This window comes from Vulpes vulpes, unplaced genomic scaffold (genome assembly GCF_048418805.1).
Source record: "Vulpes vulpes isolate BD-2025 unplaced genomic scaffold, VulVul3 Bu000000626, whole genome shotgun sequence".
Lineage (NCBI taxonomy): Eukaryota > Metazoa > Chordata > Mammalia > Carnivora > Canidae > Vulpes > Vulpes vulpes.
The window spans coordinates 1370141-1389095 of NW_027325669.1; the positions used below are offsets into that span (position 1 = coordinate 1370141).

At 34.7% G+C, this 18955-nt stretch overlaps 1 protein-coding gene across 1 annotated transcript in view; it reads right to left on the reverse strand.

The window, feature by feature from the left end:
* Positions 1-17662: 17662 nt before the first annotated feature.
* The window catches only part of LOC112934595 (leucine-rich repeat-containing protein 7), a 155198-nt gene continuing 153905 nt past the window's right edge, over positions 17663-18955 (reverse strand). The window contains 1 exon segment of the mRNA XM_072745077.1: positions 17663-17845. Coding sequence (XP_072601178.1) covers positions 17663-17845 — 183 coding nt within the window.

The window sequence follows — 18955 nt, forward strand, 5'->3', positions numbered from 1 at the left end:
ATTCAATCTAAACAACTGATTTATATTATTTGAAGTAAATGAAGATATGCTTGCCCTTTAGGTGTTAATTATTTCAGCAAAAGTATACATTCTTGACTTACAATGAAGCGTAAAGATTACTGTTCTAACATGAGCTTCATGCTTACCACATACCACAGTTACTCGAATAAATGACACCAGATTTCTTTTTTTTATTTTTTTATTTTTTATTTTTTTGACACCAGATTTCTAAAGCAAATAATTCCCTGTGAGTAAATTGCACTTTGGCTTGACACTGCCTCCCACAGAAGTGGGTATATCTCTTGCCAGTCTCTTCCTTCCCCATGATCTATCCGTTTTCAACAAACACATTTAACAGCTGTGGATACAAACAGGCACATTTGGCAAAAGTAGGAACCAGATGCCAAAATCTGAATGTATGTTCTATTTAAAGCATCCGGCCCTGTTGCTAACTCCTTGGTGTCACCGCTGTTGGCTCCCTCTCTTAATCATCTACTGGCAGGCAACAGAGGCGCATCTGGGGATATTGTTGAGGTGATGTAGCTGTGCTCTGGCTACCTTGTGAGTTGCAACCATTTTGAGGTAGCTTCCTATTTCTAAGAATGTTTTGAAAAAACTATTATGAAATATGTTATACATTATGACATATATTTATATTTTTATACTATATGAAATACACACACACACACACACACACACACATACTGTTATGAAACACTAAAAGAGCTCATTGAAAATAAAATTCCCAAATTTAAGACTTTCAAATTTCTGCCTGGGAGCAAGACACTGTTATCTGAAATAGTTAAAACACATCCTTACAAAGTATGTGTGAACAAATGTAAGGTACAAATTAATAGTGAAATCTGCATGATAAATGACTTTAGCTTCCTAGGCAGAGGATTTGTTGTAGCTCAGATTCTCTTATGCCTGAGGCTAGCTTGCATGTGTGGAGTTTATTTGGAATTTGAGCCCAGAGAGCAGAAGGGAGGAACAAAGTAGTGAGGTGAGGTGGGAAGGGGCAGGTAGTTAAATAGGGAAGTAGGAAATCCAACAGTAAGGTAGGCATCTCTTGATTTTTGCTGGATCCCATGGTACACACTCTGGGGACGCTCCTGAAATATTTTTTTCAGAGATACATATCTGAGGGAGGAAAAGGGGAAACATTGATTTTTATTCCCCCATCTGAGAATTATTTCCTGCTTTCTTGTGCCACTTAGAAATTTTGGAGTTGTGCATGTGAGAATGTTGACTAGATTACTGTGGTCTCCTCATTGTGTGTAAGAGAAGAAAGGAGTATTTCACATGGCATGAGCTTGTGTCAAGGCATTGTTAAATTACACCCAAAGTTGCTGGATTCTGGAATCTAAGGTGGAACTTATGAGATTTGAGTTGGTAAATAAGCAGTAACAAATACACAGCTACTATTTCCTTAGCTTTCTACATACATTGTCACATTAATGTTCACAATAACTCTAAAAGTAGATATTCTTATCATTATGCTTCTATTTTATAGTTGAAACTAAGGATGTAGAAAAGTAAGGCAGTTTTCCCAGGATCATTCAGATAGAGAGGCCCAAAACTAGAATTTGACCTTTTTCTGGATGCTGTACAAGATTCAGTCCCTGTTAACAGAGGCTCTTATCTACCAGTGACTTAAAGATCTGTTCCTCAGCACAGATGAAATGCTTTGTTCATTCCAGGTGATAGAAGGTCTGCCAGAGTTGCTACACTTGAAAATTACTCCCTAATGCTGACTCCCTAATGCTCATGCCTCATTCTCATCTATCACCCCTGCTCAGTTGACCTTCATTTTTTTAAACAAGATTTTATTTATTTTTTGAGAGAGAGAGAGAGAGAGAGAGAGAGAGAGAGAGAGAGAGCAGGGAGAGGGGCAAAAGGAGAGGGAGAGAATTCCAGGCAGACTGTACTGAGTGCAGAGCCTAGGCAGGGCTTGACTTTCCCAGGACTCTGAGGTCATGACCTGAGCCAAAAGTAAGAGTCAGACACTTACCCAACTGAGTCATCCAGGTGCCCATTAGGTGACCTTCCTATAGTGTCTCCTAGCTCCTCCCTCTGCCCCTAGGCCCTGACCCATTCACATAGTCACTTTCTTAGGGTTCTCAAAAAAAGAATTGGTAAATAAATCATAGCAAAACCTAACCAAACAGATTAAATATTTTTTTTCTTTCAACAGTATTGAAATAGCCAGTTATTCTTCAAAGGAATTATGGGTGCTGTTCAGTCACTGGAAAAGGAACACTGAAGAAAAACAGACCAAGAAAAGGAACTAAATCATCTATATTACAACCTACCATCATTTTATGTGTAGAAGAATAACCAATTTCTACAAACTATCCCTTTATGGTTTGGTTAAATTTAAGGTCAGAAGCAAGAAAATAATATGAGTGAATTAAATGTGCATTGGTTAACATAGATAATTTAAAATAAAATGCAGATATACACAGAAGTATATGGAAGACAACAGTTATTTTGAGTCTTACCTAGAGGAAAAAGAGTTTGCATTTCATAGGCAGAAGTGAAATCAATCTAAGTCCTCAAAGAGGAGTATGGGAGTATATAGCATTTGAAAAAGAAAATCTTTGGGCAGCCCTGGTGGCCCAGCGGTTTAGCCCTGCCTTAAGCCCAGGGCATGATTCTGGAGACCTGGGATTGAGTCCCACATCAGGCTCCCTGCATGGCGCCTGCTTCTCCCTCTGCCTGTGTCTCTGCCTCTCTCTCTCTCTCTCTCTCTCTGTGTGTGTGTGTGTGTGTCTCATGAATAAATAAATAAAATATTAAAAAAAAAAAGGAAAAGAAAATCCTAATAGCTATGTTAAGGTCTGGTGTGAATCGAAAAATCAAATTACTAAAATAAAAGAAATAAAATAGCTGATTTCTATAAAGTGAAATATGAGTTGGTAAGGGATCCAGATTTATTAAGGACAAAATTACCAAGATTTATTGATGGGAAAAGTTATGAAATACATGTATATATGTGACTCTAAGTCACATATTAGAGCATCAAGATTTACTTAGAGTGATAGAGACATTAGGTAGGACTGACAATTTCTAGGAAAATACATGATGGATGCTACTTTATTAAGAGAAAGAAAAAAGAGACTAGAAATGGCTGATTCCGGTAGAAAAATAAATATAAAAAGAGTTTTATTTTTTTATTTTTATTTTTATTTTTTTTATAAAAAGAGTTTTAGATAGAATGTTGATCATACTACAAGCCTTCAAATGTTTTTCTAGTTAACAATTAAAGGGGAAAAGGTAGTAATGAATGAGACATAAGGTTGCCAGAAATTGAATAGAGGAATCGGGGACATTATCAATATAGAAAAAATAGTGGTGTTGGCATCCAGTCCTGCCAAAAATCCCCCCAAAAAATGGGAAAAAAAATCTTTAGTGTGAAGTAATTTATATCATAGAATGATTCCAGTGACAAAGAAAGAGCACCAAAATTTAAGAGATGAGGCAAGCATATAGACAAATGCAATGGGATGCTATATCAAGTTAATCTTACCTTAACCAGGAAATATGATTCATCTTTAAATCTCTCAGAGTTCATTGTAGTGATAGTTGAATACAGAAAATTATTAGGTAGAGTAAAATGTTTTTACTGAAACATTATAAAGTGAGCAAAATAAATGAAATATCTACTGTACTTCTGAAGGATGACCATGAAATTTTAATGCACTATAAGATTAATAATATAGCTCAATAAGATTGATATATTAAAATATATAATCTATTAATACTTAAGGAGTAGTATTTTTTAAAATTTTAATTTTTATAGTAGTATTTTTTTAATTTTATTTATTTATTCATGAGAGACACAGAGAGAGAAGCAGAGACATTGGCAGAGGGAAAAGTATGCTCCCGATGAGGAGCCCGATGTGGGATGCAATCCCAGAACCCCGGGATCACAGCCTAAGCCAGAGGCAGACATCTAACCACTGAGATACCCAGGTGCCCCAAGGAATTTTAGTAGTTTGTCAGATAAACATGCAAGTCCTTTAGTTGTAGACTTCAAAATTTTAACTTCTACACCAATGAATATAAGATACATAATTATGTACGTAGTCCATTTTGCTAAGTAACATGCCTACATGCATTTGAATAGATTTTTATCTAGTGAAAGAACTAACAGCATGACAGCTATTCACTGCCTCCTATGAATTGGAAAAATGGTATTGATGGTCTAAGACATGCATTTTTATTGTTGTTCAGTCAGAACTTGAAATATACTAAGAATTCCAGGACTCTGAGAAGTATTCTGAGAAGGCAGAATATATTATTTTAACATTTGAAGCAACTAATAAAAATGTCTATTCTAAACTGACATTCAAGTTTATTAATATATTAATAAGGGCAGCAATATGTTGTCATTTCTTCCTTACAGTCATGAGGAATTATTTCAAATATGAAGCTACATATTATTGATTGAGAAACTTAATATATAATAATTAAAGATTTCACATGTAAAAAATAAGATGTTCATCAGTTCAAACCAAAATCTCTTTAATATGGTTAAAATTTTATTTTACTAATCATGTATGTGATATGCTTAAGAAGCATGGCGTTCAGAACTATATATGTTAAATACTTCACTTAAGAATTTTATTATGAGGGCAGCCCTGGTGGCTCAGCGGTTTAGTGCCGCCTTTAGCGCAAGGCATGAACCTGGAGACCCGGGATCAAGTCCCACGTCGGGCTCCCCACATGGAACCTGCTGCTCCCTCTGCCTATGTCTCTGCCTCTCTCTCTATTATGTCTCCCATGAATAAAAAAATAAAATCTTAAAAAAAAAGAATTTGATTATGAGGGACAACTGGGTGGCATAGTGGTTGAGCATCTGCCTTCAGCCTAGGGCATGATCCTGGGGTTCCAGGATCAAGTCCCGCATTGGGCTCCCTGCATGGAGTCTGCTTCTCTTTCTGCCTGTGTCTCTGCCTCTCTCTCTCATGAATAAATAAATAAAATATTTTAAAAAAAGAATTTAATTATGACCATGAATGCCTTTTTTATTTTAAAAGGTAAAGTTATTTTAACACACGCAATAGAGCAATGTCCACTCGTTGAATCATTTTTTTGTTTTTGTATTTTAATGATAAAGTTATAGGTGGTTGCAAGCAATATTTTTGCAATTTTAAAATTGAAAACTTTTACTTTACGAATACTAAATGGCCAAGAACTAAACATGAAGAGATGAAAAAAAGAGCAGCAGATGGGGAGGATGTGAAGCCAACCATACTTAAGAAGCCGAAACCAATTAGAAAGGTATCACTGAAAGCTATTCTACAGAGCCGACCTAAAATGGAGAGCAAGTATAATAATAAAATGCCATGGTTGATAGCTCCTAAGGCCTGTGGAATGTCAAGAAGCAGTACGAGTGTAATGTTAGCACCTTAATAAGCAATTTATGAGTAATTCAATGCAAGACTGTTTCTGTTTTTGGAAATGAAAATAATCGATCGAAACGAGAAAAGTCAAATCGAAATGAAAATAATCGAATCGAAACGAAAATAATCGAATCGAAAAGAAACGAATTGAATCGATAATATCAAATTGAATCGAAAATAATAAAATCGAATTAAAAAAAATCAAAACGAAAATAATCAAATAGAAACAAAAATAATCGAATCGAAACGACAAAAGTCAAATCGAAATGAAAATAATCGAATCAAAACAAAAATAATTGAAACAAAAATCGAATCGAAAAAAAATCGAATCGAATAAAAAATAATCAAATCGAAACGAAAATAATTGAATCGAATCGAAAAAAATCGAATCGAAACGAAAATAATCGAATCGAAATGAAGATAATCGAATCGAATCGAAAATAATTGAATCGAAACGTAAATAATCAAATCGAAGTGAAAATAAACGAATCGATTTAAAAATTCGAATTGAAACGAAAATAATCGAATCGAATCAAAAACAATCGAGTTGAAACGAAAATAATTGAGTTGAAACAAAAATAATCCAATCGAAATGAAAATCGAATCAAAACGAAAATAATCGAATGGAATAAAAAGAATACAATCAAAAGAAAAATAATCAAATCGAAATGAAAAAAATGGAATGGAATCGAATCGAATTGAAGAAAATCAAATCGCATCGAATCGATAAATATCGAATGGAATGGAATTGAATCGAAACGAAAATAATCGAATCAAAACGAAGATAATCGAATCGAATAAAAACATAATCGAAACGAAAATAAGCGAATCGAAACGAAAAAAATCGCATCAAAACGAAAATAATCGAATCGAAACCAAAATAATCAATCAAAATGAAAATAATCGAATCGAATCGAAAATAATCACATCAAAACGAAAATAAACGAATCGAATCAAAAAATTCGAATCGAAAAGAAACGAATTGAATCGAATCGAAAAAAATCAAATCGAATAGAAAATAATCGAATTGAAATGAAAAAAATCAAGTAGAAGCGAAAATAATCTAATCGAAACCAAAATAATTAAATGGAAATGAAAATAACCGAATCGAATCGCAAATAATCAAATCGAATCGAAAATAATCAAATCGAATCGGAAATAATGGAATCGAAACCAAAATAATCAAATCGATATGAAAATAATCGAATCGAAAATAATCAAATCGAAACCAAAATAATCGAATCGAAATGAAAAAAATCAAGTAGAAGCGAAAATAATTAAATCGAATCGAAAATAATCTAATCGAAATAAAAATAATCAAATCGAAACGAAAATAATCAAATAGAAACGAAAATAATTGAATCAAAAAGAAGCGAATTGAATTGAATCGAAAAAAATCAAATCGAATCGAAAATAATCAAATCGAAATGAGAAAAATCAAATCGAATCAAAAATAATTGAATCGAATCTAAAACAAATCTAACTGAAAATAATCAAATTGAATCGAAAAAATTCGAATAGAAAAGAAACGAATTGAATCGAATCGAAAAAAATCAAATCGAATAGAAAATAATCAAATCGAAACGAAAATAATCAATTGAAATGAAAATAATCGAATCGAAACCAAAATATTCAAATCCACATGAAAATAATTGATCGAATCGAAAATAATCAAGTCGAATAGAAAATAATCGAATCGAAATGAAAATAATCAATCGAAACGAAAATCGAATCAAATTAAAAATAATCAAATCGAAACGAATATAATCTAATTGAATAGAAAATAATCAAATCGAAACGAAAATAACCGAATCGAAATTAAAATAATTGAATCGAAACGAAAATAAATAATCAAAACGACAATGATCGAATTGAAACGAAAAAAAATCAAATTGAAACACAAAAATAATCGAATCGAAAAGAAAAAAATCCAATCGAATAGCATCGAATCGAAAAAATCGATTCGAATTGAATCGAAAATATCGAATCGAAACGAAAATAAATGAATCAAAACAATAATGATTGAATCGAAACGAAAATAAATGAATCGAAACGAAAAAATCATGTAGAAGCGAAAAAAATCAAATCAAAAATAATCAAATCGAAAATAATCAAATAGAAATGAAAATAATCGAATCGAGATGAGAAAAGTCAAATCGAAATGAAAATAATCGAATCGAAAAGAAAATAATCGAATCGAAAAGAAAATAAACGGATCGAATCGAAAAAATTCGAATTGAAAAGAAACGAATTGAATCGACATGAAAATAATCGAATCGGATAGAAAATAATCGAATCGAAACGTAAAAATTCGAATCGAAAAGAAACGAATTAAATCGACATGAAAATAATCAAATCGAATAGAAAATAATCGAATCGAAACAAAAATAATGAATCGAAACGAGAAAAATCGAATTGAAAAGAAAATAATCGAATCGAATCGAAAAAATTCGAATACAAAAGAAACAAATTGAATCGACATGAAAATAATCGAATCGAATAGAAAATAATTGAATCAAAACGAAAATAATCAATCGATACAAAAATAATCGAATTGAAACCAAAATAATCAAATCCACATGAAAATAATCGAATTGAATCAAAAATAATCAAATCGAAACTAAAATAATCAAATCGAATCGAAAATAATCAAATTGAATAGGAAATAATCGAATCGAAATGAAAAAAATCAAGTAGAAGCGAAAATAATCGAGTTGAAACCAAAATAATTAAATCGACATGAAAATAATCGAATCGAAATAATAAAATAGAAACGAAAATAATCGAGTCGCAACCAAAATAATCGAATCGACATGAAAATAATCGAATCGAAACGAAAATAATCGGATGGAATAAAAAGAATAGAATCTAAACAAAAATAAATCGAAATAAAAAAAAGGAATCGAATCGAATCTAAGAAAATCAAATCTCATCGAATCAATAGAAACCGAATGGAATGGAATCGAATCGAATCGAAAAAAATCGAATCGAAATGAAAATAATCGAATCGAAATGAAGATAATCGAGTTGAATAAAAACATAATCGAAACGAAAATAATCGAATCGAAACAAAAAATCGCATCAAAACGAAAATAATCGAAACCAAAATAATCACACAACATGAAAATAATCGAATTGAATCGAAAATAATCACATCGAAACGAAAATAATCAGATAGAATCAAAAGTAATCAAATTGAAACCAAAATAATCGAATCAAATCAACAATAATCGAGTCGAATCGAAAATAATCGAATCGAAATGAAAATAATCGAATCGAATCGAAAATAATTGAATCGAAATGTAAATAATCAAATCGAAGTGAAAATAAACGAATCGATTTAAAAATTCGAATTGAAACGAAAATAATCGAATCGAATCAAAAACAATCGAGTTGAAACGAAAATAATTGAGTTGAAACAAAAATAATCCAATCGAAATGAAAATCGAATCAAAACGAAAATAATCGAATGGAATAAAAAGAATACAGTCAAAAGAAAAATAATCAAATCGAAATGAAAAAAATGGAATGGAATCGAATCGAATTGAAGAAAATCAAATCGCATCGAATTGATAAATATCGAATGGAATGGAATTGAATCGAAACGAAAATAATCGAATCAAAACGAAGATAATCGAATCGAATAAAAACATAATCGAAACGAAAATAATCAATCGAAATGAAAATCAAATCGAAGCCAAAATAATCAAATCCACATGAAAAAAATCAAATCGAATCGAAAATAATCAAATCGAAACGAAAATAATCAATTGAAATGAAAATAATCGAATCGAAACCAAAATATTCAAATCCACATGAAAATAATTGATCGAATCGAAAATAATCAATTATAGTCGAAAAATAGTCGACTCGATTATTTTCGTTTCTATTTTATTATTTCGATTCGATTATTTTCATGTCGATTTAATTATTTTGGTTTCAACTCGATTATTTTCGCTTCTACTTGATTTTTTTCATTTCGATTCGATTATTTCCTATTCAATTTGATTATTTTCGATTCGATTCGATTATTTTAGTTTCGATTTGATTATTTTCGATTCGATTCGATTATTTTCATGTGGATTTGATTATTTTGGTTTCGATTCGATTATTTTTGTATCGATTGATTATCTTCGTTTCGATTTGATTATTTTCTATTTGATTCGATTATTTTCATGTCGATTCAATTCGTTTCTTTTCTATTCGAATTTTTTCGATTCGATTTGATTATTTTCAGTTAGATTTGTTTATTTTAGATTCGATTCAATTATTTTTGATTCGATTCGATTTTTCTCATTTCGATTTGATTATTTTCAATTCGATTTGATTTTTTTCGATTCAATTCAATTTGTTTCTTTTCGATTCGATTATTTTCATTTCTATTTGATTATTTTCGTTTCAATTCGATTATTTTCTATTCGATTCGATTATTTTCATGTCGATTCAATTCGTTTCTTTTCAATTCGAATTTTTTCGATTAGATCCGATTATTTTCTTTTCGATTCGATTTTTCTCATTTTGATTCATTATTTTTGTTTTGATTCGATTATTTTCTATTCGATTTGATTTTTTTCATGTCGATTCAATTCGAATTTTTAAATCGATTCGTTTATTTTCACTTCGATTTGATTATTTACGTTTCGATTCAATTATTTTCGATTCGATTCGATTATCTTCATTTCGATTCGATTATTTCGATTCGATTTCGATTAGTGAGGACATTCAAGAACCACTCTGTGAGCACCCAGATTGCTCAAAAGACTCAGAAGAGTCAAAACCTAGAACTGCATTGCACTCACAACCCACCAGGAATTTTCAGGTTTGAATTTCAGTAGCTTAGTGTTTCAGGGAAAAGGAATGTTCTAGGATTTGGAGGCCACAAATGGTATATTGTCCTTCATTAGACTTCACCATTCCTGGTTTTAGGGACTGTCAGTCTCAAAAATAATATCAATTTTAAGGGCGTAAGTGGCACAGAACCCACATAGCAAATTAGTCATAGTTGTTAATTTTGAATACTTCTATCAAAAGGTTTTCAAAAAGGTGTGCTCCACTTCCACTATTATTTATTTATTTTTCAATCAAAAATGTCTGCTATGTGTTAATTGTGCCCAAGGCACTGTGCTTGGCACTGGGGATAAGAAATAATAAGAGGAGGCTCCCATCAAAGAGGTGACCATCCAGAAGGGGAAATTAGCCATGGACGTAATTAAAAATAACATAGAAAATGCCTTACCTGTAGTAGGCACTCAGCAATTGCTGAATTGAATTAACGTCAGAAGAGATAAATGAAGTACTAGGGTAGCTCAGTGGAAGGAAAAGGGAAGAGGGAAGCTGTTTCTCTGAAGTGAACAACAAGAGTTTGCCCCATACTCGCACCTCGCAAGAGTGTGATTGGCGGGGGACCACCATCCTTGTCTCACTCAATCCTGGAGTCCCTTCCAGCCCTACACATGTGAACAGTTGGCTCTTTCAAGTAAGTTCTTCAACAATCCATGCAGGGAAAAGAGTTTTAAGATGATCTAGGTATGCAATCATTTTTAGAAGAATTTAAGAGTAAAAATACCAGTGAATTTAGACCCTAGGCCTTAGCATAGGAAACGACCATAAAAGTTAGCTAATGTGGTGGGGCTTGCTAGGAGGTGGGGAGAGTTTGTGGATTCGTTTCTTCAAAATGAAGAGAGATGGCCCAGAAAGTTCCTTCCTCTGACAGAACTTTTCTGGAGACAGAGAAAGAGGTAATAGGAGAGTAAGAGAATAGGAGCGAACGCAAGTGCGATCCAGGCTAATCCTGTTATTTTGTAAGTGAAAGCGATACACTTCAGAGAGGCCAGGCCGCCTGAGGCTACACAACCAGGGCTGAAAAATCTGATACCAGAAGATTCCTTCTTACTATTTTTTTCAATACTTCACTGAAATAATAGGACCACAATTGCTTCCATTGATTTGAACTGACATTTCATTGATTATGACAAAATAATGAACATTTTCCCCTTAAAACTGTTGCTGTATCACCTCCTGACATAATTTGTTTTTTATGGTGGCTGCAAAACCTTAATTCTCATTCAGATTCCTATCAGGGATTAACTTAAGTCATTCCAAAAATACTGGTAGAAATAACATTTAGTCCTAAATTAGAATCTCCAGAAACGCTGAATCTCTCATTCTTATTATAGTGTTAACTCTGGCTTAATTGGGTTCTTGTAGCCATATGTGAGCTTTCTCTCTCAAAAGTGGAAAGCTTAAGTCAGGCTATCTGCTAGGACAGTGCCAGGAAACTTGAGAGGAAATGGATTAAAAAAGAAAACTTTTAGGGTAGAATCTATAAATGTGGCATTTAATTGAACAAGGGTATAAGAAACAAACAAGAATCAGACTGTGATGCCATTAGGAGAAAATAGAAATGAAGGAACAGCTCAGTTGGGAAGGCATCGAGTCTGAGGCCATGGCAATGGATGCAAAGGGAACTGTTGATCATATATTTAGAAACAAGACACGAGTTCAGGAAGGAGGTCAGGGTGGCAGCGTAAGCGACAGAGGTTAGGTTTTACTGCAGTTTGGTATTCACCACACAGAATGCGGAGGGATTTGTCAGAAAATACATGTAAAAGGGAGCACTGTAGAAGGAAAGGAAATCTCACCAGGGGATTGGGACGGGGTGGCAACTTGGGACATGCAGAGCAAAGCTGGGAGGTGGTGTTTGCAGTTGGTTGCCCTGCGCAGCTAGGAAACTCTGACATGAGGGAGGGGAAGGGGACGGGGAAGAGGAAGCAGAGCTTAACTCTTCCTGCCAGAAGACGGTAGAAGGCTGGCTCCAGTCTAATGGCTGAACCGAAGAGCAGGGATTCTTGTGGGACAAATGCATAGAGAGGAAAGAACAGGACGGCTGGGTTCCGGGGAGATGCAGGCGGAAGGCTAACTGGGAAGAGTGGTCCTGAAGGGGATCAAGGTACTGTGCTCACAAAAGCAGCAGGAAATCCAAGGGAATCAAGTCTTTTCCAGTGGCCCCAGTGAATCCCAGCTTTCTGCAGCACAGAGGGCAAAAAAGCAGGGAAAGGGCACAGCTGGATGAAGTCGGGCCTTGTATCTGGGGCTGTTTCCAATAAAACAGGCTTCAAGATGTTCTGAACCACAGTCCGGGTTCTGATCCAGGGCTAGAAAGAGCCCTCAAAGAAACGAGCTTTTAACATCACTTTAAACCATCAGCTTCTAGTTTCCATGCTTTGTAAGTGACAAATGAGAGTTATATAGTTGGAAGTTCAGGTACAGAGCTGACTTCCCAGAAGGAAATAAGCAGATTGATGACTTAGATCACTGAGGCAAATAAACAGTAGGACTCTACATGTAATTTTAGTCTCCAGAAATATTTTGGATCTAAAACCAGAGCTTTGGGGGAACCTCAAGAGGCCTATTTAAGATGCCACCATGAGAGGCTGCCTGGGAGTGGCTTCGAAATACCAGAAAGGGGGCCCCTGGGTGGCTCAGCGGTTGAGCATCCACCTTCGGCTCAGAGTGTGACCCAGGGTCCTGGGATCGAGTCCCACATCAGACTTCCTGCAGGGAGCCTGCTTCTCCCTCTGCCTGTGTCTCTGCCTCTCTCTCTCCCTCTCTCTTTGTGTGTCTCTCATGAATAAATAAATAAAATCTCAAAAAAAAAAAAAAAAAAAAACCTCACCCAAAAACAAAAAACAAAATACCAGGAGAACTCTGAAAGATCAGAAAGCTCATTATTTTAGAGAGTCTATTTAAGATTAAATGGGTTAATATATGTCAAGTGCTTAGGCCTGGCACACTGCAAACCAATCAAATGTTTCCTACTACTATTAATATTACTTTCACTATTGCCTTCTTGAATTTTCATTAAATCACAAGAATAGAAGGACAAAATGTCAGAGGAAGGAACTTTCTTTTTCTTGTCTAGTGAACCCTATTTTTTTTTTTTTGAAGATGAAAATGTGAGGACCGGTCACAGTATAGGAAAGATCCAGGCTCCCAGAGCTAATGACTGGGTAGGAATTCATATTACAGAAGTCAGCTTAGTAACTTGGCACATGATTTGTTTCATTGGATGTTGTGAAGTTGTTAATGAATGTTTTAGGTTCATTAAGAGATTCCAATTTTTTAAAAAAGATTTTATCTTACACAGAGTGAGAGAGCACAAGCAGGGGGAGCAGCAGAGGGAGAGGCAGAGGGAGAAGCAGGCTCCCCACTAAGCAGGGAGCCCGATGCAGGGCTCGACCCCAGGACACTGGGATCATGACCTGGGCTGAAGGCAGATGTGTACCCAACTAAGCCACCCAGATGCCCAAAAGGAATTCAGCTTTTAATATGAATTGAGCCATTTCTTGATATGGAACATTATGTTAGCCCCAATGCCTGGCAAAACCAGGACGGAAGGGGTTGGAAGGAGGTGTTTGAATGAAAGAAGATAGAATCTCAGTTCGAGAGAAGCTTTTCCTTCCACTCTTAGTACTGAAGAGCAAAGGGAATTTATATTGTATTTGTTAAAATGAATCTGGCTCTCTGGCTAACATCGTGGGCAGTTCAGACAGGAAATCAGAAAATTATGTGACTACGTTGGTGTCGGGCTTTTCCAATTAAAATGAACCTGAGAAGAATCCTAATATTTCAGCTTGTAATGTTTTGTGGTTGTCTTATGTGTGTGAACAGAAAAAGGGCTGAGAAAGTAAAGTCCCCTACTCGGCGATATTGATTGCAGGGGATTAATCCAATGATGCTTTGAAAAGTAAATGCATATAATCTACATTTGTGCATTTGATATTTTGAATATATGTGTAATATGAGTGCAAGAAATGATTTGAAGAATCAATGCTAAGTTAATGAAATTTTAAAATACATTGTCACAGTTGGTCACATACATGTTTTATATAAACACAGTCTATTGTGGATTATAATAAAATGTGTGCACTTTAGAGGAAACAGTAATTTCATGAAAAATGAGAAATAAATGAAATAGCGTATTAAGTTAAAATGAAGTTAATAAGAAAAAAATTGAGGAAAGAAAAGATATTCTGAAAATCTTATGCTTCAAGAATATATAATTAATGGGTTTCTGGCTTTAGCTCATTTGAAAATATAAAGGAACCTTTTTACTGTATAATCTTGATATTGTTTCTAGAAGATATCCTGCCTTTTTAAAATTGCACTTGACATCAGTGCCATAAGATGCTTTTTAATTGTCCCTTTGCATGATTTAGACTTGGAAAGATGGAGGGTTAATGAATATCATATTTACAATTACAGCGAAAAGTAGAGCTTTGCAATCATGGCTCATCAATTTACTGTAAAGTCTACTTGGTTTCTCGATTTCATCCTCTTGTTCCTTCCAAGATTTATCTTTGATTTCCTTCTCGTAAATGTTTTGTTAAATGCATAAATTTTGGATGTTTATACTACAGAAATTCTACAGAGGATGCTGTAATTCTCCCAGGAATTTTGTTGTATCCTTATTATTCAAAGCTCTAAATTTAAAAACTAATTGCTAAGAAGCCCTGGCCACAAGGCTGGTGGTATTATGCAATAAGAAGGACAGTATTTCAGAATTAAAAACAAAATGATATTAGGGACTTAGGTGTCTGATTATTGGTTGATTGAAACCCTCAGGGACAAACATTTAAAGCGGGAGTCCACATGTATTTTGTACACTGGATATACGTTAGTACAGTAATATCTCTGAAGGCCTATAGCTCTTGGAATGAGGGAAAACTAAAAAATACAGCAACCGTGTCAGAGCTACAAGGGCAAGCCTTCATGGTGTTTAATCTCAACAGCGAGACATTACGAGGAACAGCAGGAATCTTAAATAATCATAATTATGTTTCACATTGCTACCTGGAATTTGTTCTCACTTCAGAATTTTAATCTGATAGAGCACTCTATCACTAAATATTGGCATATATTTGGAGCTGAATATGCTGCATAATTGATACCACATTGACCTTCTGCCAAGTCATTTGAAAAATTTTCCTTTCTATCAAAAATCTGAGCCACATATCTCAAAATTCTTGGAGAGTTCCCATCTGCATCTCATTTTTTAAATGTGAGAGAATTTGAAGTCTTAATGGCTTTTACTGCAGTATTAAAAAAATCTTCATAGACTCAAACATAGATAAGGATTTCTCTTCTATCTTAAGTGCACACACATATTGCAGCTTGAATGTTTCATGAAGTCTGGCTCAAAAAAGACATGGCTGGCTACCAGAGATGCATCTAAAGACTTTGTCAATTATTTGTTTAGGAATTTGGGCATGGAACTAATAATACGTAGCGATCCTGAAGGCACGTTTACTTATTCAATCGCTTTGATTTTAGAAGCCTGTTTTCTTCTTTTCAAACATGCTGAAGGAACCTCTCTAACAAATGAATTCCCTACGTTCCTTTGCAGAGCAGTTCCCTAACAAGCTATACTTTATTTCTTTTAAAAGAAATAAAAACTACAAAATGGGGCAGCCCCGGTGGCTCAGCGGTTTAGCGCCGTCTTCAGCCCAGGGCCTGATCCTGGAGCCCCGGGATGGAGTCCCACGTCGGGCTCCCTGCATGGAGCCTGCTTCTCCCTCTGCCTGTGTCTCTGCCTCTCTCTCTGTCTCTGTGTCCCTCATGAATAAATAAATAAAATCTTAAAAAAAAAAACACTACAAAATGGGGATGCCTGGGTGGCTCAGTGGTTGGGCGTCTGCCTTTGGCTCAGGGCATGATCCTGGGATCTGAGATAGAGTCCCTGGTTGGGCTCCCTGCATGGAGCCTGCTTCTCCCTCTGCCTGTGTCTCTACCTCGCTCTTTGTGTCTCTCATGAATAAATAAATAAAATCTTTAAAAAAAAACTTGCAAAATGAGCAGAACTGCAAAATTCAATCTCTCATTTTCAGGGGGCTTGTGTAGCCATGTTGGTCTCTGTTGGGTAGAGCATTTGCTCTTAAGACAGGCGAGAAGTTGATTTTATTAAGTGCTTAAAGTCACCTTCTTTCCTCTCTTCCTCTTTCATTTTTTGCTCAGGTGATTTTGAGCACATCTACTTCCTAGCCTAGGCTGTGTAAACCCAGGGACTTAGTTACACTCCTTATTACATATTACACCGCTTGGCCCAATACTCTGTACACTGTGGCATTTGATATATATTTTCCAAATATACAAATAGAAAATGTGATGAATATGATGCTTTCAGTAAAGTCTGTTCCAGTAGAATCAGTTTTGTATAAACGGAAGAAGCTCAAATAAGTCATTTAGCCTCTGTCAACAGTAGATACCTTGCAGGGTTGTTGCATGATATAAATGACACCATAGAGGTGTTAATTGTTATTTTTATTTCAGCCAATTTATGGAAGTTAGAGCCAGTCTAAGAAACTTAACTTGCTTTTATTGGTTTTCCAGTTTTTACTTATTATGTAGAATGTTACCTTTTGCTTTGCAATGTGTGTTTACTCAATCTTTTATTAGTTGACTGTACTGAACTTCATAAATTAAATAAGATATGCGGTGAAACTCTGGCATATGAAGCCATACACATTTGTGAAAATTATTGTTGTCTTCTAATTAAATTGTATTAAAAAATCTCATTCTTTAAATGTCTTATTAAAAACAATAATTTCCCTGAACATTAAGAATTATATGATTACTGACCCCTCTGCCCCACTTTTCCTCCAACCTCTCTGATGTTTTTCATTTTCAGCCACCTCCTAAGATCAGCTAACGTAAAGCATCAACTCATTTGACCAACCTCTCTGATGTTTTTCATTTTCAGCCACCTCCTAAGATCAGCTAACATAAAGCATCAACTCATTTGACCTTGCTGGGAATGCTTTAGTGAAGTTTCAACAGCTTAAGTTTATTTTTTGAAGGGTCCCACACTTCATTTTAACCATAATGAAAATTTCTCACTCTACTTTTTTTGGTAGCCTTTTTTGGGATAAATTTTTAAAAATTCAGAGACACGAATATACTCTAACCCATTCTGAATGACTCATGATGATAATTATGAACATGAACACCGTGGGATAAAGCTGTGGGCCCAGTTAGATGCTTCTATAAGAGACATTTCCCACAGTGTGTTCTGTGGAGGTAGTTAATGGATGTTGTTGGTAAAGAGGGCTGTATGGTCAAATATGTTTGGGACATATACATTTGTAAGATTTCTTAGGTTCTGAAATGCTTGATACATTGTGAAATCCTAAAACAAGGGATAGAGTCTGAGGTGGCTCTGAAACTTCTTTGACTAAGGAACTCTTTAAAAAACGACATCATAAGGGATGTTCTTGGGAAACACTATAGAGTCTATACTGAATGACTCTGCTGTGCTCTTTGAATTTTGTTTTTGTTAAAAGAAGTTTTTCTCTTCCCAGACCATGAAGCTGCCAACTCTGACTTCCTGCTTCCGGCTGTGTGCCTGGATCCAGAGGCTTTCCCCTTGGTGGTCTGGAAAGCTAGGTACAAGATTCCAAGTATGAAATAAAGCCTTTCTTATGAGCAAAAGTCATGAAATTTAGTGCATGGACTTTGTGACATTAATTATGACTTCTCAGAGGCACTTTGCTTTGAGGCTATTGAAGAAATAAGCTTTAGCTAAGTAAGATATACTGTTAGCAGTGAACCATGCCTCCTGGTCATTCAAAGACATGTACGGCTTCCATTCAGGCAAGGACGGTTTGATCTCCGGGTCAGATACAGACATAGCACTGGGTATCTGTATACGGTAGGTTCAGGCATCCATGGCTATTTCATTTATGCTTTTGGGATGTCTAAACATTTTTCTCACATTCTGGGCCTTAAAATTATAGTATGGTAGAAGAGACTATGAAATAATCTTCAATTAGGTATCATATTAGTATACTTTATATGAGAAAATTCTGTTTTGACAACTGGTAAAACTTGGATGTGGTTAATAAATATCTATAAATTATTTTCTCTTCTTCTGCCAAAGTGAGGCTCCTATCTGGGGAAGCAGGTGGGAAGGTAAATGAAAAGGATAAGGTTTGACTACAGTGATATAATAGAGTATTATACTTATATATATATAGTATGTAATATATTATGTAATATACTTAAAAATGAGCCTCAGACTATGACTGTGAACCACATTAACTATCAAGTATGATATATTCTTTTTTTTCAGTCTATTCATCTTTTCAACAGAGTAACTAAAATTAATGGATTTTCTGTATTTTAATATATTTTGAATTTAAAATGTGTAATAAATTAGATTGATTTTTATTTTTAACTGGAAAGAACATTACAAAAAAGAAACTGTGATGTAAAGCCAACGAAATTAATATTCAGAAATGGTCAAATATTGGCAAATTCAGATGGTTCAATCTAATAACATTTAAAAAAAAATAATGCATGTGTTTTCACTTGTTCTCTCTCACTCCTGTATATTTGACTTTATGGAGGAGGAGGAGGAGGAGGGTGAGGTTGGGAAGTATCGGTTCTCCCAGCATGGTGCTAGCTCCTCATCCACAGGGTCCTACAGCTATATAACTCACTAAACACAGTAGGTCACTTGGATATGTTCATTGATTACAGTGTATTTATTC